Source organism: Triplophysa dalaica, chromosome 4 (assembly GCF_015846415.1).
Source record: "Triplophysa dalaica isolate WHDGS20190420 chromosome 4, ASM1584641v1, whole genome shotgun sequence".
Lineage (NCBI taxonomy): Eukaryota > Metazoa > Chordata > Actinopteri > Cypriniformes > Nemacheilidae > Triplophysa > Triplophysa dalaica.
In genome coordinates, this window is record NC_079545.1 from 18,725,066 (window position 1) to 18,748,809 (window position 23,744).

The 23,744-nt window shown below is 37.7% G+C and overlaps 2 protein-coding genes across 4 annotated transcripts in view; both read right to left on the minus strand.

Annotated features, from left to right (window-relative positions):
• whrnb (whirlin b) overlaps window positions 1-9,346 on the minus strand; it is a 48,834-nt gene extending 39,488 nt beyond the window's left edge. For both annotated transcript variants that reach the window (XR_008906507.1, XM_056746304.1), the window contains exon 1: window positions 8,087-9,346. Coding sequence is in view for 1 of the 2 variants with exons in the window: in XM_056746304.1 (XP_056602282.1) it covers window positions 8,087-8,842 (756 nt within the window). In the remaining variant the exon portion in view is untranslated. The remainder of the gene's footprint in view (window positions 1-8,086) is intronic.
• Window positions 9,347-12,548: 3,202 nt separating this feature from the next.
• Window positions 12,549-23,142, minus strand: noxa1 (NADPH oxidase activator 1). Of its 2 annotated transcripts, none has more exons than XM_056744793.1 (17): window positions 23,041-23,142; window positions 22,625-22,802; window positions 22,324-22,406; window positions 21,953-22,061; window positions 21,222-21,356; window positions 21,022-21,129; window positions 20,690-20,749; window positions 20,437-20,471; window positions 20,218-20,356; window positions 20,046-20,114; window positions 19,514-19,592; window positions 19,134-19,213; window positions 18,267-18,421; window positions 18,037-18,142; window positions 17,559-17,682; window positions 17,357-17,426; window positions 12,549-13,534 (listed from the first exon to the last, which is right to left on the minus strand). In XM_056744793.1, the coding sequence occupies exons 2-17, from the start codon at window positions 22,796-22,798 to the stop codon at window positions 13,504-13,506; spliced, it is 1,557 nt and encodes a 518-aa protein (XP_056600771.1). In that variant the 5' UTR covers window positions 22,799-22,802; window positions 23,041-23,142; the 3' UTR covers window positions 12,549-13,503. The 2 variants fall into 2 exon arrangements, with proteins under 2 accessions (XP_056600771.1, XP_056600772.1); XM_056744794.1 differs by having other exon boundaries at window positions 17,338-17,426.
• Between the last annotated feature and the right edge of the window lie 602 nt (window positions 23,143-23,744).

The following is a 23,744-nucleotide window of genomic DNA, read 5'->3' on the forward strand; positions in this document are numbered from 1 at the left end:
CTTAACTCTAATGCAAGCTGATGGCAGTAAATATCCCATGCAAAGATCTTTGGGGACGACAGGGCAGTAAACCTTCAAGAAAAGTAAAAAAACAGCAAAGGAAACTTTCATTTTATGGCTCCCATGGTCTCCCTTCTCTTACTTTTATTCTCCATTGTTCATATCTGTACCTCAGATCATTTGTCATGAAGTCACTCATCATGTGTCACTCCTTCTCAGTTAATCTGGTCGGGGACTCGTGGTGTGCAGAGGAGAGGGCAGAAAACTTTTCATATTTCCTGACCCATGCACAACAGAAAAAGGTCAAGAGGAGCCTCAAGGGAAGCACAAAAATATCTCACCTGAAAAGTTTAAAAGCAGCAGAGGTGGGCGAGATAAATATAAACACGTTATCTGCCTGTGCAGAGGTGGTTTTCCATATAGGTGCACTTTCAGCTGCTGATAAAAGAAAATGACGGTGCAAACTGACCCAATGGGAGCTAGTGTACTGTAAAAACAGAAATCTTCGCATTAACTGTAAAGCAGATCAAAGACAAAAGTAACTTTTAGTTCTCCTTACGCAACCCTGTGATGTTTCAAATGACAGAACTGAGGGTGTGTTTGTCACTTGGGTTTGCCAATATTTTAATTTCATTTCTAATTTCCTTGTTTATCGTTCCATTAACTGCGACAACGCAGTGTGAAGGCAAGCAAATAAAAAATGCACACTCCATTAAAGCGCTGATAGCGGTTAATACTGTCTGTATAAATTTTGATCATAAATATTATCACTACACCTTCGCATAACAGCACTGGAGAACAAAATGGAATAGCTTGTACTAAAGTAAATAATAGAAAAAACCCTAGTTGACCTAGTCTCCACCCTTTCTGCTTTAAATCGGACCCTTTTCAAACAACCCACAAAGATCTAAAGTCTGAACATTAGCATGGGATCATCAGTATTAAAGGGCTAGTTCACCCAAAAATCACATTTCTGCCATCATTTATTCACCCTCAGATTGTTTCAAACATGTATAAATGGTTTTGTTTCTTCTAAACACAAAGGAAGATATTTAGAGGAATGTCAGTAACCAAACAGACCTAATCCCCCATTTACAGCCACAGTTGGGAAATAAATAATAAAGGTGTCAATGGGGGATGAGATCTGTTTGGTCACTGACATTCTTCCAAATATCTTCCTTAATGTTTCTCAGCACAAAGAAATGTATACAGGTTTGGAATAACCTGAGGGTGAAAAAATGATGACAGAATTTTCATTTTTGGGTGAACTATCAGTTTAAGAATATATTTAAAAATGAAAACATTTAATGTGCTTTTCCCACTTGTATCTGTTATATTTGATAAATGTACTGCTCACTCTTATTGCCTAACTCTCAATTAGTCTGTTTTTACATTGCAGTACACTAAGTCTACTTACATAATTCTAACTATTTAACCAATGCTAAATCTACTTGGGTACTTTAAAGCTGTGTTTGGGAGTGATTAGAAACACTTGAAAGTGATTATGTGTACTTAGTCACTGCCAAACACAAACTCTATAAACATCGTCTCTCATGTGTACAAAGCCTACACACTGCCTATATAGCACAAAACTCGATACCTCTGCTAACACTACCTGTGCGTTTAGTAATGTCAGTGCTGTCAGTCAGTATAAATCAGGATGACTCATCCCAACCGTTCTTCAGCCAAGTCCGAAAAACTCCCCCAGACAGCAAAAAGGTTTAACTTTGAAATGCACGACTCAGAAAATGCATTCTGCTTTTACTACTCAAAAATTTCGACCAAATGTTCAATTCAGTGTAAGTGACATTCATTCAAACAGACAGCTTCCCATGAATTGGAAAAACTAAGTGCTGTTCGAGTCTGGCAAAGGAAGGCTTAAAAATAAGCATGTTTTTGAAAAGCTAAGAGAACGGATGGCTGGGCTGTCCCCTAAAAACGTAAACATGCTAGCAGGTAAATTTCCATCATCTTCAATCAATATGGAAAATTACTTTTTGCAATGGCCTCTCCCTCTTGCCTAAACTCTGCGGTTTTAATTCAATTTCAACCGAAACAGTACTTGCAAACAAACCATTTCACAAAAACCCTTGTGCTTTACCGACGGTTCATTGACATGATTCAGTGGAGCATATGCCCTACCAGGCACTTAGAGACGTGATTTTCAAGGGCAACAATTGAGTATGTTCTGATTCCTTTATTCAGAGACATTTTAAGCACTCAATTGGGCGACTTCATTTTCACAAATATTAATAAATGTTTTAAAATCAACATTTAAAATACGATTCAATAAGCGGAGGGCTTATGTGAACCGCACTACTACAACAGTTGACAGCTTTACCAAGTCATCTGTACAAAACCTCATAGTGTGTCCTCATAGTGGTGATTTTGGGACTTGAATGTGGTTAGACAAATCTAAACAGAAAATATCTAAACAGCAAATAACACCATAGAGGTTGATGAACAGCTGGCTTGCAGTACTACATTTCAGGGAATGTAAAAATTATAGAGAAACCAGGACACAAAACAGAACGGATAATCAGTGAAACAACAGATGATAAACTCAATGTGCTAAAATAGCCAGTTCATTAAACGAATGTTTTTTGCAGAAACTTTATTTGTGTGTGTTTATTTATGTTTGTGGGCATGGCACAGAGTCATCTGTGGAATTGATATTCTAAATAAGTACTGTACGAGGTCAGACATATATTCTCTAGGGATAACAGAAGGCAGACACACACACACACACGGCAAAGTGGAAAAAGTAGAAAAAGTAATCACTATTTACTGAGAACTAAACCCAGAGGTTCAAGCATAAGTAATCTATATGACTACACACTTCAAATATTCAATCTCCAGACGAATGCAATTAAAGGGATCATTTGGTGCGAATACGTGTTTTTCAGTGTCTTTGGTGTGTTATAAGTTGCACATCCATGTATTAGACATGAACATTGCTAAAATTAAAGCGTTCTATCTAAAAGCGAATGCTCATGAATGCAAGGCCAGCTGTGTGTGAAAGCTTTTGTTAAAAAGTGGGGCAGTTCAAACCATTAAAACATCGCAAGGACAGTCTGGCGCTTCAGATTCGCAGCCTCTAAGTATATTTTCATTGTAAAAGACTTTGTTACGGACTAACACGAGTTGTTCATCGTGTGTTTGTAGATTTTAGTTTGTAGAATCACCTGTCAGTACAAATGCTTGGGAACATGATGTTCCGAATATGGTAAGAGGCGTTACATTTCCGTCACACGCTTGCAGTATTCGACCAATCACTACACACTGGTTAACTGGCCAATCATAGCACTCCTCGCTTTTCAGAGCGATGAGCTTTGTAAAAAATCTGTGCGTTTCAGAGAGGTGGGGAAAGAAGGAGATACAAACATGCACTGTATGTGGAAATTACAGCGTTTTTAAACCTTAAATAGTGTATACACATTGCATTACATCTAAAAAAACGATAGTATTCGTTTTAGCTGTCATTTGACCCCTTCAAAAAACAGTTCACATTTCCTTGGTAGACTAACTTGAAGGAGTTATCTTCCTGTATCTTTGGTGTTGTACTAGTTGTTCATGCATTTATTAGACATGTAAAATTGCAAAAATGAAAGTCTCAAACCAAAAGAGATGTTTTATTTAAAAGTAGAGGCTCATCCAAACCTGCCTAAAACGCCTTATTTAATCATGTCCCCACATTTCAGCGTGATGCTACATGAAAAAAGTCACTATATTCAGTCGCTTTGTCCCCGCTGGATGCAACAAATCCCTCTTTATAATATGTTTTATTGACTTTGCCGCGTTGCTCCGAGACACAGCATCAAAGGCAGCTCAAGAAGTTAGCTATAGTTAGCTAATTGTTAAAGCTAATAGTTTTACAAAAATAAAACCTTATTGATTAATCCGCTTGGTCAAATGCATTTTCTGGATCATATTTGGGCTTCATCTCACACGGTACCGTTGACATTAGTCAATATGCTTTGAAGGCTGATGTTCCGAATATGGTAAGGCTGTTACATTTCCGCCACATGCTTGAGGTGTTTTGCCAATAACAACGCACTTGGTAGCCGGCCAATTAGGGCAAACACGCACTTTTCAAAACAATAAGCTTTGTTTAAAATAGAGCACAGAGGAACAACAATAATGCACAGTATGTGAAATCGAAGGTGTTTTTTAAGTGTAAACCACGTGAACACAATGTATAATCTTCCTTTTAGCCATCCAATATGACCCCTTTAAAACAAATCACTGTGACCTGAACACATGTTTCAAACCCGAACCAAAAGCATAAGAGATTCCCATTCTACAGTGGAACTACCTTGTGAATAATTTACAATACTCATAATAGGTTTTTATTCTCAACTTAAGTTTTTCCATTCGTAAAATTGTTTGTCAAGAAGAAACCTTCAGAACATCCTTGTAAGTCTACACTGGTCTTCTCTAAAACCGATGGTTTGATTGAAAGAGCTCAAATTTAATTGACACTGCATCTATTGGTTCCTCCAGGATCTGTTTGGCCTTTTAAAAGCTCCTTGACAGTGCAGCAGATGGCCTGTCTTAAACCCTGCTTCCATCAACCTCTGCCCATCCCCTCTCGTTCGCAGTGTTTGCTCCTAGTTGTGATAAAAAAACTCTTGCTCTGATAAATTTTCACAAACCCATTCAGCGCATTCAGCTTCCTTCTTTGATGATCCTTATTGGCTGAAAAACAGATTTTCTGTCTATTATTTTGACACTTACGCAACTCCAAACCCTCCCCTCGCAGCATTTTGTTCGACTTTCTCTATCCATTTAGGCTATAAAATGACCAAATGGTGAAAATAACAGCACCACTGCTCTGTTTGTTCCTGAACCATCCATTTCATAAGGTATGTTGTTTTGAGCTGATGCTGCCTACTGTTTGGTAGCTATTCTCATTACTAGGGAGGTCTATGTGCTTATCGCTAATCGAGCTGTTCAGTCATGACATCATTTTACAGGCCAACCAAGCTAGGCTAATTTGCCACACAATCCTTAGGGAATTTATAATGGGTTTTAAGAAAAGCAATTGACAATTCATGAGTAAAATAAGGCTACTTTACTGTTTTGTTCTACAACTTCGTTTACACCAAGTCATTCCGCAAACCACTGTGTGCTATAAAAGTGCAGGTTTCGTTATGAATGGCCACTCAGGGACCCTGGTTCAAATCCAATCTGAGTCATGTCCCAGACCAATCCCCCCTGTCAATTTTTGTCTTATATAATAAAAGTTGTATATAAAAAGCGCAGTTTCCCAGACAGGGCGAGATAAGAAGATCAAGATAAGACCTGAATTGCCACAGTGTCAATTTTTTTTGCATTGGCTGTCTAATAGAGGTGAGACAATTTGACTTTTCGATTTGAACTTCCTTCTCAGACCCCTGTCATCTACATGAGTGAATAGGCTAAGATTTTTTTTAAATGTGCAAGTTCCTTTGCAATGAGCCTTTCCAAGTGTAATCATATTAAATTGCTGTACACAGAGTCAATTTAAGTAACAATTAAATGCAATAAAGCAATTCCTAGGGATGTTGTATTCCTTTGCTCTAGTGTTACCATATAGGCACAAGCATAACCACACAAAAAGCTCTTAGTTTAAAATAATCAAGACTCATGATTAGGGTGGATACAAGTTCGCTACGCATTCTTTGGCTTAAACACCGCCTGCTTAATTAAACGCTTGTGTAATTCATTCATCTCCTAATGGGGAACAGAACAGATTCAATTAATAAATGAGAGCAGGTATCCCAACAGGGGTGGCTCTGAACACCTCTATTAGCTTAGCACGCTAACAGGAACTAAACCATTATCACAGAAGAATGATCCACATTTTTTTCAAACACAGCAGTGGTGATTCAAGCCCTATTATCATTGTATGAGTCCAAATATTTTTCCTGGAAATAAATATTTTCCTCAAAAAATATGGAGCCAGGATAAGTGTAGTCTCCAGACAAGTTTGTGTATATTTGAACATAATAGCGTTTTTAAATCACAAACTAGAATCTGATTGGTTGGCTGCTACAGTAAGCATGTGCACAGATTTTCATTATTCTGGTGGAAAACAAAGTTGTCTTTATACAGTAGCAGGCTGCTACAATAAGCCCTTAAAACTATTCAAGCTCTTTTCTTAAAAAAAGTATGTGAAAGTTTGTTGCATTACAAAAATATATTCTGTTGTATTTGTCAATATTAGTTGGCATATCAATCAACAATTGTACTAAAATTGGTTTCAAAATTCTTGCTTTATTAATTTTGGATTGATGTTGGGGGAAACACATGACCAGCAGCATTATTTGTATTTATTTACTGAATAACAAAATGTATAACCTTGTCTTCTCAAAAGTATTAAATTCCATTTAGGAGAGAGTGAGTAAATGAATACAAATCTACTACAAAAACTAAAAATGTCTTATTATGTGTGGCTGGTGTCATTCTGCAGGGGGAGGAACTGAATACTAACTGAATGCCTTAAAGCTAAAAGCCATGTCACCTTCAATAAGACCTTGTGATTAACAACAACCATGATACTATCAAATCAGCTTAATTCAGATCCCAAATCACACTTCACTGATCTTTATATTGAAAAATGTATAGACTGCCACTTTGAGTAAACACGGTGAATCATATTTAATCCCTCAATATGACAATGTAATCAAGACTTACTCACTCAATAACAGCACACAGGCCCTTCAACTACCATTAAAAAAACTATATTAATGCAGAAGTACTGAGTGGATGGTTAGGATTACTGTTGTGAGTAACAGATAGTAGAAAAACGTAATGCTATCATGTAATCCACATGTATCTGATGCAGCACATACCTCTCAGTTTGTTGCTGTGTGCTTTTTTTAGCTTGTAAATTCAATTCTAACAGAAAGACAAGATTGCAACACGAGAAAGATCGACAGTACAACAAAGCAAGGGCAGTGTAACAGAATGCTGCACATCCCTTGGCAGTCTATTGTGAATGCTCAAAAAAAAAAAAACATATATGTGGCATCCCACACAAATAGTGAAAGAGAGAAAGCGAGAGAATAGAAAAGAGTGAGGTAGCTGCCTGTCAATGCACTTCTCTTGAAAACTGTACACTATGATTTAACTCACCAATCGAGATCTATAAATAGAGACTAATAGATTCTACTCTGAACAAAATTCTGTATTTGTCTATCTAGATTTTAAAGTTAGTCAAACCACAATATCTTAAATTGCCAATGCCTGAGAAACTATGGCTGAGACCAGCCCCAATGGAGCCAATTATTTAATCAAAAATGCAATTATCTCATATTCTGAGATTGCTCTTTGAAAAAAGCAGGGAATGAAAGATAATTTGATGAAAAGACCAGTTTTAAAACCTAAGAAAAGAGATCACATAAAAGTGTCAAGTCACACACATTGGCAAAACCCAAAGCAGCTAAGGTTTGTTACCAACACCAGTACTACTGACTGGGACCATACGGCCCAAATCTGTTTGCATGGTAATGACTCTGAAACAAGATTTAGCATTTAAGAAAAGGAGAGCTAAAGCAGATTGTGGTAACGGAATGAAGTGTCAAACCCAAATCTTAAAGACATAGCTGAAAATATTAAGTTAGAAAATAGAAAATAAAAAATGATCCCATAGTTCACTCACCCATACTCCACACTAGGTTTATATGGCTTTCTTTAGCCAAACAAAAATTTATATTAAACATTATTTTGGCTCTTCCTTGTTTTAAAATGCCATTAAATGGGGTCAGAGTTCTGGAAGCTCCAAAAACCACATCTATCCATCATCAAAGTAATCCGTAGGATAGTGTTCTCAAGCAAAAATTAGTATTTTGAACTCATTTGGTGATTGTTAAATCAAATATAAATATAAACAGAAAGGTCTATTTTTTATATAATTAGGGTTATAACTGATTGTGTTGAGGGAATTAAGTCTTCAATAGATGCAGTCTACATACAGTATAGGAGTGAGTCAATTTTTAGATCATTTTTAAGGGGGAAAAACAACCATAATCTGTTGAGAGTGAACATTGATGAATCTTTAAAAAGTATACTTTCAGTCATATAGAAACTGAAAACACATCACCTTGACCGCCTCTCCATGAGTGACTCGATCAAACACAATGTTATTGACTTTAATGATCTGATCTCCAACTCTCAGTCCCTCTCTTTCAGCGGATGATCCAGGCTCCACCAAAGACACATAGATCCCAACTCCATGTTCCGACCCGCCTCGTATGCTGAACCCTAGGCCTTCGTGGCTCTTGCTCCGTTTCAACGTAACTTGCCGAATTTCATCAGACGCGTCCTGCATCAGCGCGACGCTTAAACACGGGCCAGCCGCCGGAGCTGTCCCCTCATGCGTGGTGCTGAAAACGGGGGCTGCGCGCACAGATCCCTGAATGGGACCGACTTGCTCGGACTCAGATAGAAAGTGTACGGACGACGCTCCTGCGTGATCGTTCGTGTTGCTTATTTCTTCCGAGTACTCATGTTTAAGTGGGCTTGCTAGACCATCCGTTTTCAAATATAGACCTTCCGACGTGTACTGATCGAAAAGAAGCTGGTCCGAGCGGGGTATGACCAGTCGCAACATGGGTAACAGCTGACGCTTGCTGGGGTTGTTGAGAATGACTTTGAGAGTCTGCACGAGATCGAAGACATTACGCTTAGCGTGGTAAACGTTGAGACAGTGGATAAACTGCTCTCTTTCGAAGTCGTTCAGCAGCACATTGAGCGCGTTGTGTAACTTCTTCACGTTAACGGATAAGGCACGACCGGACCCCAGCGAGTTCGCCCCCGACTTGAGAGAAACGCGCTCCAGATCCGTACTCATTCTCATGCCCTTGCTGGAGCTCCTCAAAACCACAGGGGGATCTCACATCAGGCATTGGGAATGGAGGTGAAACGCTGTCCGCGTGTCTGGTTAAAAATCGAACCGCGCCACGCTTCGTGTATGGAACATCGATTGAGACTGGTCATGTTATGCGTTAGCTTTAGAGCGCTCCCAAAATAATGGGTTAGCTGGAAAATTCAGTACTCTTTCTCAACTTTTCTAAAGTGCACTGAAAAAGTACACCCAAGCTAGTTTACGAATTATCTTTTCTGGTAACTTTGAATGATAGTGCAAAAAGTCCACTGATTTTCCAAAGCGAAACCACAAACCCCACCAGAAACGAATTAGGTACCGCGATTTAATCTCCGCAACAGTGACTTTAATCCTCATTTCTGTTCACACATTGCAGAAGAAAAACGAACGGTGACACGCCTCTTGTAACGAGAAAGAAAAACACGTTTCAAGTTTTGCAGTTGCGCGCAGACACGGAGCGCGCTCGATCAGTGCGTGTCGTCCTAGTGTCTTGTCGCTACTACTGAGCCCATAGTGAGCGAGCTACCGACACTAGACTTCAGGAGGAAATGACGCACGCGTGTGGCCACTCTGTTGCCTAGGAACAAACAACTTTGTGGAACGCATTTGGACAAATTAAACCACATACTTCCTGTGCGTGAGCTATTTATAATGTTCAAGGCTTGACTAACCATTGACGTTAATCAACTGAAAATTAATACGTTTTCAAAGATGATTGCGCACTTTTGGGGGCATAACGTAAGACAATTCAGATATTTTCACGTTTTGCCTGGAAGACATGTCTACCACAGATGGTTTGATCTCTATAGATACAGAATGTGTCAGACAGATCCTTTTCATGTGATGTCTTTGCTCTCTTTAAGTGTTCCCGCTCACTTTGACATTTTCTTTTGAAATATGTTTTAAGAAGATCTCTCTGAAGATTATATTTTAAAGACCCAGGCAAATAAGGCAAATAAAGTAATATCACATAACTCCAGCTCTCCTTTAGTCAGCAAGGTGTTGTGACCACCCCACAGTAAAAGGGTCTACAAACAGGGGTGGTGTCTGAAATTGTACACACAATCTAAAGGTGCAGCTCATACATTTTCATGTATAAACAATAATAATTATCCTTGTTATTTTTGGTTTACTGACATGGTGCTATATCTTTAATAAGACATTTTCATCACTTCAAAATCACTGGCAGTGTTTGTTATGGCATGCTGTGGATTTCTGTTGTTGTGGAAGCTCAGTAAAAGTACACTTGTCATCCTTTAAGCTTATAAAGAAGAATTAGAAAGGCCTGTCAACAGACCTCTATTAGTGTACCTACAGTTCACCAATCATGTCTCACTGAGAGCTATTAATATCTCACAGCGTCAATATATTCACTCTTAAAAATAAAGGTTTCTAACATGTTTCTTGTCAGGTTGCATGGTTCCATAATGTGTAGTAGAAAAGGAGAGATTGTAAAAAAAAAAGAAATAGTTCCGTAAAATTACATCGTTTAGTTAAATACACTTTGGGGACCCAAAAAGGGTTTTTATTGCATTGCTTGTATTTATAGTAGTTTGACTCAGTTCAGTATGCTCTACTCTACTGGCATGACAAAAAATAATAAATAAATATAGCAATGCACAACATGTTACATACAGTCATAATAGTTAAATACGAAAAAGAAACAATGTCACAGGCACAGTAAACTTTGAAGAGGTATTTCTCAAAAAATTGCTCCAAAAATAAATAATCAGTTCGGCCATGTCTGTGTGGCTTGGTCCAAACATCATACGAGTAGAGCTTGGATTAAAATAGACCTACTTTGTCAAATGAGCAGAAAAAAAATCATATAATTTACAATAAGTTATGAACCGAATGTTAGAAAATTGTCACAGGCCAGGAGAAATAATGACCATCAGTAAACGAATTTCAGACACTGCAATCAAGAGTTATAAGCAATTATATAAGGAGCGTTATATCTTATGAACGCTAGGTGTTGCTGTCTTGAAACTTCAAGGGTACATTTGGGACTACAATTCGGTGACGTGTACCAAATGTGGTGCCGATATGCAGTTCACAGGGTAACACGATTAATGATGACACGTACCAAGTTTCAAATTGATGAATCGAAGATTGACCGAGTTACAGCCTCAAATACAATTTGGGGTCAACTTTGGAAAGTTTGCAACCTCTTAAGATTTGAAAACCGATGAAAATCACAATTCCGTAGCATCAGGTCTATGCACAAAGATTGCTTGAGCCAATTTTCATGACAATTGGTTCCAATTTCTAGGACCAGTAGCGGAATAACGCAATTCTGTACTTTTCAAGATGGCCAGTACAGTAATGGGTGGAGCCTTTATGTAACGCAATTAAATGCGAAGCACGTGACGAGTGGAATGACACGCATGAAGTAAAATTTCTGTACTTCAATTTGTTCAAAGGTTACAGCTGTGAATTTTCGAACTGCTGGTGGCGCCATGGAGTGAGTACAATAGACCCTATACACCACTATGAGTGTGCAAAGTTTCATAATTTTCCTATGTACGGTTCATAGGGCTGCAATAAACTCCCATTGGGGAATAATAATAATAATACCAACAGAAGCAGTAGTGGTCATAGCCCCTTTGGGGCTTTGCCCCAAATAATAATACCAACAGAAACAGCCATAGCCCCTAAATATTAAAATATATACAGTATTCATGCATTTCATTTGTAAAAGCAAAGTCAGTTAGTGTATGCTGCAAAGTAAAAACTTAATAACACATAAAAATAAGCTTTAAGCTGCTTCAATGCAAAATTGTAGCTACCAATCACATTGCTGTCAAAGGGAGTTTATCCTTGCCTCTGTTGCTCACATGGGTATAAAGGCACCATGTTTCAACCCTTTCATGTATTCAAAAACAAAGTTTCAACTTTTTGTGTGTGAAATTTTTTACGGCTCTATAGATTTTAATTTACGATTGTAGTTTCCTTTTTGCCAAATGATTGTAAGGAATGTTATTAATAATTGATTAATTATACTCTACCTTGTCTCTATTATCATTTAGGTCACATTTGTCTCTATTGTCATTTAGGATATTTTATCATTATCAACTACCTTTTTATACTCGCTTGATAAATTTTCTTCAGTATGGATTTTATTGTTTCCCAAGCTTTACCTCTAGTAGCTCATGAATGTTTTTATCGATGCAATTTAAGCTCATATTCAAAACACTGTGGTTAATTTGTATATATTATTGTTACACATGCTACTGCATTTAGCTACTCTGCCAAAAATATCTAAATACAGATCTTTATGTACTTTACATTTTATTGATCAATTTTATTTGTACAAGTATTGTACATTTATGTTTACATATATTTATATAGGGCAAGTATAACTTTGTAATGGCAAAACGGCTTTGTGTTCATACATGTTAACAAACTTAAATGATTATCAAACCTAGCTTTATATTGTATGGAATCCAAAATATATTTGAAAAACAAGTTGAAGAAATGCAACTTGAATGCATAAACATTGGTCTATTTATAGAAGTTAATGGACTCATCTTAGCATTCATAAAAGCCAGAGAAAAGGACAAAAGACATCTACATTACTAATATTTTAAATATATATTAACTTATAATTTGTCTTTTCTAAAGAGCCTTACATCTCAAAGCACTTTACAAGCACACATAAAAATCAAAATGCACCATATAAAATTGTGGTGTTTATTAACTTACACAACTTACATATAAACACACTGTGCTCTTTAGTTCATTGCTTGACAATACTGAAACACCACTAACATATAATCACACTCTGCTCTCTAGTTCATTGCTTGACAACAGAGAAATTGCTTGACAATACTGAAACTCCACTAACATATAATAACACTCTGCTCTCTAGTTCATTGCTTGACAACATTGAAACGACATATAAAGATGTCTGAACAAACAAGTGCAGGAAAGAGCAAACATGTATACATGACATGACAATTAAAACACTTTATATAACGCATACATAAACATAAAACTCTCTTCACAAAACCTCTTGCATTCTTGGAAGATAACACACCAGATTCAAACACACCCCCAGAAGAAAAGTGGGCTTGTGGTACAAACAATCACATTGAGAAAAAATATTAGAATGAACTAAGAAGACACAAGTTCAACATACACAACTTCATGGGATTCCAAAGACTTCACTTTTGCAGTTTAGCAAATCACGCCACTCAAGTGAACGTTGCAACAAGGCTGCTGAGCAAAGCTGACAGAGTTGCGAGTAACGACACGCACCAATCAGAAAAGGTGCCGCTATGACAGTGCACAGATAGAGGAACCACATGTATGTGAAAAACAGATATGTTTGAAAGTAGAGTTGAGAATGAACTGAAAAGGCAAAGAGAGCACACCACAGGGCAACAAGAGCAAAAAAATGCAGATATCAAACGTACCTCAGAAGTAAATTGCATATGAAGACCAGGTGAGAATGAAATCAAACTGAAGACAAATCACAGAGAATGAAATGCAATTCTAGACTTTGCGTTTAAACACAACACTCGCAACATTGCCTTCGAACCCGTGACCTTGTGTACCCAAGGCTTGCGGTTTATCTAGTTGTGCCCAGTTGATGTGCTTGACCAAGGATCCCGAGGAGAGCTTTCAGAGCTTCAAACATTGACATGGGCCAAACCAAAGGGGCTGAAAGGAGAGCGTAGAGCAGAAATACAATGGATTTAAGAAACAGAAAAGGATCATTTTGCATAATAATGCATATAACGTTACATCCAGTCAGAATAGTTTTATACGAGAAAAATACAATGTCACAGGCACATTCAACTTTGAAGAGGTATTTCTCGAAAAATCTCCCAAGAAATAAAAAAACACTTCGGACCTCTCCGTGCAGCTCGGTTCAAAGATCATTCAAAGATTTGACACTTTTGTCAAATGAGCAGCAAAAAAATAATAATTCATATGCTTCACAAGAAGTTATGAACCGAATGTTATACAATGACAAACGAAGCATTAATGGAATTTGCACAGACCAGGAGGAATAAATGTGAACAAGACGAAGTTTAGGCAAAGTGTTCAAGAGTTATAAGCAATTATATAAAAAGCGTCATATCTCATTAGCGCTAGGTGGTGCTGTCTTGAAACGTCACGTGTACTTCCGGGACTGTAATTAAATGGCGCATACCAAATATGGTGCAGATATATCATACAATTCAAAATATATTACGACTTATGACAAAACTCTGGATAGCCTAATCATACAATTATGACAGAATCATGACATATGATCCTGTATGACCCGAGGAACCCAAAGACACAGAGATCACAATTTTCTGACAAATCATACCCTAAGTAACGAGCCAATTTTTTTTTTTCAAATCTTGTGACCCATAGGTGCCACGGTTCTCAAATTTGGCAAGGACCCCCAGTCCGAGCTGTCGATGAAGTGTGCAAAGTTTCGTATCGATATCGAAGAATGGCCAAGATACGGCCATTCTTTCCATTTTTTGAACAACTTTTAAAAAAGTCATAACTTGAACAACGGCGAAAATCGCATGTCTGTTGGGTCACATCTGTGCGGTTCAGTCTGAGGAACATCTGAGCAGATTTTCATGACAATCAAGCACAATTTCTAGGACTAGAAATGTGATAATGAACTTTCAAGATGGCGGCTACTGTACTGGGCGGAGTCTTAATGTTACACATGAAATGCGATGAGCGTGACACATAACTATTAAGGACCACCACTACGAGTGTGTCAAGTTTTTTATCATTTTCCTACGTACGGTTCATCGAGCTGCCATAGACCCCTATTCTGGAAGAATAATAATACCCTAATAATAATACCAACAGAAGCAGTAATGGCATAGCACCTTTGGGGCTTGGCTCCTAAATATAAAAATATATACAGTATTCATGCCTTTACTTTGTGAAAGCAAAGTCAGTTACTGTATGCTGCAAAGTAAAAATGAAATAACTGTTGTGTTGAGTGTTGACAGATTAAACATACCCTTTATGCAAACTTAATTCAAACAAAACAACAGTACTGCAATATATAGTTTTTAAGAAAAATTTAATAATATCTATAAATCTTAACATATTAAGAAAGTAACAAACAATTAATTCAGAAAGGCTAAATATGCCAATTATAGGCTCTCAGTTAACCTCTCCTTGTCCTTGTGGTTCTCCAACTCACTGATTAACAGCCCTTTAAGATGCTGACACCGGGACAAATGAGTCAAAATCATCGTTAATTTGCAATTACTGCTCCTGGCATTAGGCCATACTGACAGAAATTAATGAACAATTAATGCCTCTAATTTAGACAAAAGAGATGCTCATTGATCTTTATGCTCAGATTTTTAGGCATTGTAAATAAGAGACTTCAGTCATGCATACTCTCCTTTTCACACACATACTCATACACATCCAAATGTCTGTGGACATTGGAGAAATTGAATTAGGTACATAATTACTGTATATAACACCATTTGGATTGCCTGACGTAAGCAACCTGGTTATAGGTGACTCAACCCGATCTCCAAACACTTCCAAATATCATTAAAACTATATTATTCTGCTGTGCCGATAATCTACTATTTATATCATAATCCCAATTAGAGGGGAGTGGGCCAGAGCATATTTCAGTGTTTGATATTGTTTTTGCAAGGTCACATATTATTCCAACAGCAAAGGCATTGGTCTGCTCTCAAAAAACCTTACCGATGGTCTTAAAGTGAAAGTGACCTATTTGTCAGGTATGGTGACCCATACCCGAAATGTGACCTCTGTTTTTAACCCATCTAGTGAGTAGTGAACACACGCACAGCAATGCTGAACACACATACACCCAGAGCTATCACTGCAGCGCCCGGGGAGCAAGTAGGGGTAAGAGTGCCCTGCTCAAGGGCACCTCAATCGTTACTTGCCAGCCCTGAGGATCAAACCGGCAACCTTCTGGTCACGAGTCCGACTTTCTAACCATTAGGCCACAATTGCTCAAAACTGTACTTGGATTTTAGTGCTAGTGTCTAATTAGCTTCCATGACATGTCAGTGACATCTGACATCACTGTTCCACATCATGTTTTGAGTAGTGAGCAAATGATGTTACCATTAACAGCAGTTGTAGAGGCCATTACTTTGCTTCTTTTGGTTAACCACAAAATCCAAGTACAGTTCATTTATCTCCACTATAAAAACTGACAGAAGGTTGTTTTTCGGATGAAACATGTAAAGCTATACAACTCCCGACATTTATACATCAGCTCATAAATAGAACAAACTGTTCTCACTCTTTAACAAATAAAAGCACTGACAGTAGGCAAGAATTGATCAGTAAGTGTTGGGTTAGAATGAAGTACAACTTCATGTTTAATGGGAAATGGGGGAAAAGTGAGTCACGTCGGGCTCTGCCAACCCCATAATTACAGCAATATAAAAGAGCAAAGCGATCATATGCTGCAGTCCAACACCCTGCGCCCAATCTACCAGAGCACACCACATCATTAAACACTGCGTTACTGATATCTCACCTGGCCTTATTCATCTCTCTGTACCGGAGAGTGCTGATTTTAAAGCCATTTTATATCACATGAATTAAAAGCTTCCTGTGGTATATATTTATTGTCTAGCTGTAATGTAAGTTGAATCAACTTTCTTCAGATGTGCATGGTGTTGGGTTTGTGTATTATGGATATGTGTCAGCTGGAGGTTAAGAGGAGGTGGGTGACAATGATGCAAACCACTGCTGGCATCCTGTGGAGCTCTATTTAAAACTCTGGATTTGGTCTATTGTTGTTCTGTTTTGTGATATCTTTAAGTACCTAAAATTCTCCCTTCTCTATTAATACTGGATGAAGTCATTCAGCAAAGCGAACTAAGAGAGTAAGTTTAGCTTTTAATTCACACAGAATTTAGGAACTCAGCATTATAAACAGAGTGGTTCACGTTAGACTTGAGTTCCCAAATGCTTTCCAGTAAAAAGCACTTAAAGAGAGTATCATAGCAATGTAGCAATGTTTTAAGAAAAAAGCAAACATTTCATTTGATTTATATTTGAAACCTATGACAAAGTGTTAGAATCAGCTTCCTTGCTCTTATAGCGACATCACAATCATTCACCATGGGTTCATCTGTCGAAACCTAGGAATAATGGAAGCTGGAAGCAAACTAGCAAAATATAAATACTTCTGATAAATGTCATTCTTTGATAGAAAAATAGATTTCTTTTGGAAAAAAGAGAAGTCTCTGAGTGTTTTGCAATACAAAAAAATGATTTGCTTTGTATACTGAGGTAGGCTTTTTGAGACCAGTTTTTACTGCACTTATGCTTTTTGTTGTCCTTATGTTGTTCCAATTGCTTCTATTGTTTAGCTCATTTCTAAGTCGCTTTGGATAAAAGCGTCTGCTTAATGACTAAATGTAAATGTTCTCTCAATGCATATAAGGCCTCTGATGTTTATGGGCTTTATTTGTCTGTTGATGCCTCACCAACACTAATGCTGTTTACCGATGAGCAAAACTTCGGGGGAAGATGCCAATATTTCCAGCAGTGTGCCCTTCTAACCATTCCTCATTCACTGCGAAATGCAGAAAAAAATATATTTTATGAGACAGCAACGTGTATCGGCAGAATTCGATTCTCTAATAAAACAAGATAAGTTTATTCTAGATATGATATGATTTTCTCTTTCTCCCCACTCTCCACATACCTTCACTGAGAATGTCAAGTGTATCCCCTTCACTGAATTCCAGGTCTTCAAGGCCTTGTGCAGTGTAGTCATACAGTGCCACCATCTGATAGATAATGGTTCTGTTGGCCAGAGGGTCTTCAGACTTGGAAGAATTAAAAAGACAGTAAATAAACAATAAACTGTTTCCTTACTTCAAAGGGACAGTACACCAAAAAAACGAAAGTTCTCTAAAAATGATGACATGGTGTTATATTACTCTCATATTATTCCAAAAGCATCTGACTTTTCCCCCTTTGTCTTTAAAATCTGTAAAATAATTTTCAATCTTTTAACATTCTTTAAAATCTTCCCTCTTGTGATTCTCAGACGTCTTAGGTTAAAAGTGATGAGGATTTATCAACTGATATTTTGGGACCTAAACAGAACAAACTTAACGGCCATGTCTACAAACAGACATTAATAATAGTTTATCAAAATTGGAAATCACTAAGGGTACCTGACACCAAATTGTGGCACGTCCCGATTCAATCACGTCTTCAAGGCTGTTGAGTCCTTTATCTCCATCCAGTGGGGTCAGTATTGCGGTGCCATCCTTTTTATGTCTGTGAGTAGTAATACGTTTTAGGAAAATGTGAACAGAGCCAACAACTCTTATAATTCAATAACAGGAATTTATGGCTACTGAAAGCAGGTCGGCAAAGCAGGTCAGCAGGTTTGCAATATTACCTAAGGCGAATGTTCGTCGCAGGCTGTCCTAATTTCCGAGCGACTTTCTCCTGCAGATCTCGGAAAGAAGTTTCTAAAGGGACTCTAAGGGCCATTGTGTACTTGTAGTGTACCTTCACCATGACTGATCCATGCTCCTGGGCTGAAGTTTGGGCCTGAAATGTGGGTCACATCACAGGTTATAGCTTAAACAACTGACATGCATACAGTATGTTGGACAAAAGCTGTTCTAAGATATCAGAAATGTAACTTCACGCTCACTTGACTTATAATATTAGAACAACAAAAGGAAGAAAGATTTCCAATTTCAAAGTTTCCTTTTTTCCATTTCAGAGGTCTATTGTGCGCACAATGTATTTGCATATAAGTGAATCAGATCTCTGCCAGACAGTGGTCTTAGATAGTCCTCTTCCAAATTTTATGAGCTTTTTCTTCCTCCCTTGGGTGTATTTCTGACTGAATAAGGCCAAATCAAAGGCCCGCTGCTTCAATACTCTACACCACTTGATGTCTGAGTCACAAAACTCCTTTTTATCTCACACAAAAGATCAACCAAAGATCGGCCACTGCATTAATCACGCTCTGCTGCTATTTCAATCTACGCGATATCTTCAGAAATATTAGCTTTCAGGCTTGCCAAATTGGGTGGGGAGATAAATGGGTTTGCAGAAATATATAATACAGTACAGAGCACACAAACATAAGCTGTTAGGTCAGAAAATGCATTGCGTTTTATTTATTAGTGAAACATTTGAAAGTCCATTTCTGGCAAAAACTGAATGTGTGTGCGTAAGAAACAATTGGAGTTTCTGTGGTGCTAAAAGGTCAGCATTCTTTTGCATTTTTCCATTGTGTTTCATTACTCACCTGCTGGGCAGGGACGTGGGTGGAGCTGTTGCTCATTGGAGGAGTTGTGTGGGCAGCACTGGCACTGGAGGGGCGCAACTCTACAGGAGAGATGATGACACTTACTGTACATTACACAAAGTACACAAATACTTTTTACATTTTTTTGCCTGTATTCCTTGTGACAGCTGGATGAAAGACAATAGGGAGAAATATTTGGATATGATCCTTGATGACTTGAGTCGCTAAAACACAACAAAGCATCTGCTCTACTACCTGCAATTTACGTAAATTCAATGCTATCACTGCGTTTTTTTAATAAAGTGCAAATATAAAACATTAGAAAAATGACATATATTAATAATGTTAATATCGTTTTATCCGCAAACTATTTTCTGTACCTGGTCGAGGTTGGGCTAGACCTTGGGGTCGATTTGGGGGGTTTAATGCAGGAGGGTGTGGAATGCCATTGGCGAGCTCCTTTTAAGGAAGAAACATACAGTACAGAGTGTTATTGCCCATACTTTGATATTCAGATATCGAGCACAAGGTCAGAAGCTCATCCTTCAGCATGCCACAGTTTTAAAGGAATTTTATATATCTACCGTATATCTTTTTCAGGTTATGAGAAATCAAAACACTTTAAATCATTTTTATGTTCATAATAGCTTTTGGTTTTTTATATTAAATGTGGCACATTATGCTGAGGATATACGCATTCTTTGCCAAATCTCTGGTTTCTGGTTTCTCTGCCAAATCTCAGAGTGTGTAAGCACATTTTTAAACTCGCATTAACAAGCCCTTAAACCTGTCTGCATTCATAAACTTCAACATTTTATAGTTAGCGCAGCACATTTAGAAGAAAAGCTGGATAAGCCTTGGCAAATTGCAAACAATAAAGTTATAAGCAGGGGAAAAACACGACACTCTTACAATCCGCTTGTTTTTGTCCTTGTTTTTCTTGGTTCTTGGTTCAAGCAGGAACTTGGGAAACAGACCTCTCTGACAAAAGGTAACAGAAAATTTGTTTTTAAATTATTATTATTAAATTAAATTAATATATATTGATTGAATATATCCATCTTTAAGGAGAAAGACCCCCAACCTTTCCATCATATATGACTATTGCCAGTCCATCCCTGTCATCAAGACTGTGGACAAACACTTGTGCGCCAGCAGGCACTGTTAGCTCTCCTGCCCCTTTAGCTACATATGCACTTGTTGTCGTCATGTAACGCGAGTTCCTATAAGAAAAAATAATATAGATGACTATAAGACAAAATAACACCAATTAATGAGAAATTTTTAAATATCGAATACTTACTGGCCTTCTACCTTTGGCTCATAGTATCCAGGAGTCTAAAGAAAAGCATAATTAGTGTCTTCTCTCTCGCTCACTCGCTTTCTCATGCTCATACACACAAGCAGATTATACTTTTTATTTTTAATCTTTGTTCTCGCTTCAATTTATATTCTTTGCAATCTTTGCAGAAACTATTAAAGCCTATTTAAACTGATAAACTAAATAATAAGGAAATGAATGTTGAGGATGTAACTGTTGCAGATGGACAACACACCTGTGGTCTGAGAGGATCGAAGCCTCTGAAGTCATCATTTGGAATCAAAGAAGTGATGACCTGGTGGAAAGAGTTTAGAAAAGAGTATTTGTAAAATGTCTGTAAAGTATCTAATTTAGTATAATAAAAAAGGCAAGTCCAATTGGATTGGTATTGGTTAAAACCACTTGTACAGCATCTGAGTCATACCGCATACATTTTTTTACTTGTCTCCAATATTTACTTTGGCACATTTGAGAACCAGTTTGTCACCTCCCCTTCTGCGTTCAAATGTTGTGTAGTGACTGTTTTACAGTAAATTATCTCATAGTCAGTAAAGCAATATAAATCACCTTTGCTTCACCCAGGAAGTTCCTTGGTTTAAGCTGCTCGACCTCCTGCTTCCTGGGACGAAACACTTCACCCTCTGGAACAAGAAGAGGTGTCAAAACCTCTCTCTTCTGGAATACGCATGTACAGAATCATTAACTGACTACAATGTTTGCAATGGTTCATTTTTGTTTTTAAAATAGATATCACAAACGGGTCTTACAGAAACTTTCTCTAGAGCTGTGTCCACTAGGTTGCTCCGTCCTACTCCCCTCTCTTGTGAGGCCGCCTGTAAGATCTCATTTGCTTTGTCCCATTGCTGCAGTCTAGAGTGAACTGCTGCTGCGTTATAAAGGACCTACAGTACCAGCCGAAACACACATAAGAATACGGTTTACACAGTCATTGTGTAATATACTATATCAACAGGACAATAAAAGAATATATGATCCTAAAGTAAGCTGACTCTTTTAGGAATTTCCTTTAACAGTATTTTTCCATTCTGTCCCTCAGTGGTCACCAAAGCTGTGTCACAGTGAGGGTTAGATTTTGCATGTGTGCTTTTATTTAAAAACATGCATCTAATGAGAAAAGAGGTGGTCCAAAATTTGGTAACTCTTTGGAAATATCTTTTTCATTGCTAATTTGATAAAGAAACCTGTTCAAGCTAGACTGAGTTTAACCTGACAAGTGAGGAATGCTGGATGTATCATCTTCTTCTACCCTGGCATTTGACATTGCATAACTCTTCACACAGCCCTCACAGAGGCCTTGTGATAGTTATCTGAGCAGGTGAACTCTACCAGCGTTCATGTTTATTGGCAGAGTTGACACAAGGCTTAAAAGAAAATTGCAAAAATTTCCTTTTCTATATTAAAATGTTACCAACTAAAGTTGTGAAATACCCCCAGGAACTATACATAACTGTAGATAAAAATATGCTTAGGTTCTAACCTGCCAGCTGTACATTTTATATCGAAGACCCAGCTGTTTGTAGTCAATAACAGGGTTTTCTCTCATGTATTTCTGAGCCCATATACAATCGGACAGTGCCTCCTCAAGTCTGGTGTTATACAGAGTTAGATAAATAGAGACAGAGAGAGAGAGAGAGAGAGAGAGAGAGGACAAACATAAAAAGAACTTACATAAATTACTTTAAAACTCATTTTAAAAGCAGTCAATATTTCAGATATTTGAATTGCATCATGATGTGGTATAGTCAACATACAAGATATACTGGCTGTGTTCCTTTAGGGAGTGTTTAGATGTTATTTTAAACAGTTATGCATAGAGTTAGAACTCGCCGGTGAACAGTTTGAACTCACCTGTTCGCCATCGTGTGAACAGCAGCCCTCTGAAAAAACCCTACAGCAAGACACTGATCCTTTGCGATGACCTGATCCAGAGCCTGAAAGGCCAAATTTCACATTGACAACATAAACATGTCTACTCAGACAGTCACGACTCACATTTTCAGTTTACATTTAATTAGTACCTTCAAACTAAACATTTATTCTTGGAACATCTTTAAGCAAATCAAAGCTCTGAATACATACATAGCCTACATACTTTAGTTATCCTATATCTATGTTTCTCTAATAGAAGTAGCTGTCAAAATTGGTTCACCTTAATAGCCATGTCCACCTGGCCAAGGGCAATATGAACCGATGCAACCGTAAACAGAGTGCGACAGTTGTGCTCGGTGATCTGATTGAGTTTAGTGAGAGCACCCTGCCAGTCCCGACCGTCTATTAACCCCACAGCTTCATCCCACAGCCTGATCAACTCTATGTACAACATGACTCTGTTAAACAACAAAAGATCTGCAAATTAGACCACGTTACATTTATATAAAAGAAATCAACGACTCTATACTGAGAAAACTTTACGTAACAGTTTAGTTACTTGGATTGAAATGGTAACATCAATAAATTAATTTGAAAGGTGCCTGCCAAAAAACAGGTGAAACTAGCTACACAGGTTTTTATAAAATAGTTTCAGTATTACTGCAACAATCTGGTTTATCAATAACTGATACTTACCACAGCGGCAGAGAATAAGAACCTTGACTTGCTTTCTGGAACCAACTATTCAAGAGAATGACTACAGCACATGGACAGGTGTATACCTGAGCTGGGATCACCAGGAAGTGATTTTGCATTGTGACACAGCTGTTGTTCACGCCCACTTACCATGCCATGAGGAAGTATTGCATTTCCAGGAGAGAGAAAGACGTAAAGTAGGCGAGACACGCACACAATGGCTTAATTAAACAAAAACAAGGTTGAGTAATTCAAGGAACTAAAAAAGACAAGATTTGATCTTTAGCACCATAATGCCAGACACTGTTATGTCTATGTAACCAAGAATCTGACCACCAGGAAGCACATGCCTTGTGTCGGATTTCACCTGACATTTGTCTTGCTTGAGTAATAGAGTAGTCAAGAATTCTATAGGGCAAGTTTGTATGAAGTGGGTCTATAAGGGTAAATATTATTACCTTTAGACCCATAAACTTACCCCCAAATATGTGGTAACATCACAGTTTTTATATTTCATTTAAATAAAGTTACATATTCATCAGTTTCTTAACAAAACAAAATGGAAGAATAGGCCTTTTTTCATCCAAATAAGAATCTCTGATTGTGTTTTGATGTGCTATCTATATTGTTCATTGATAATTAATGTGGCATTATTATATATGAGACAGGATGTGCAAATCTGTGTTCTCTACTTCAGGCTTAAA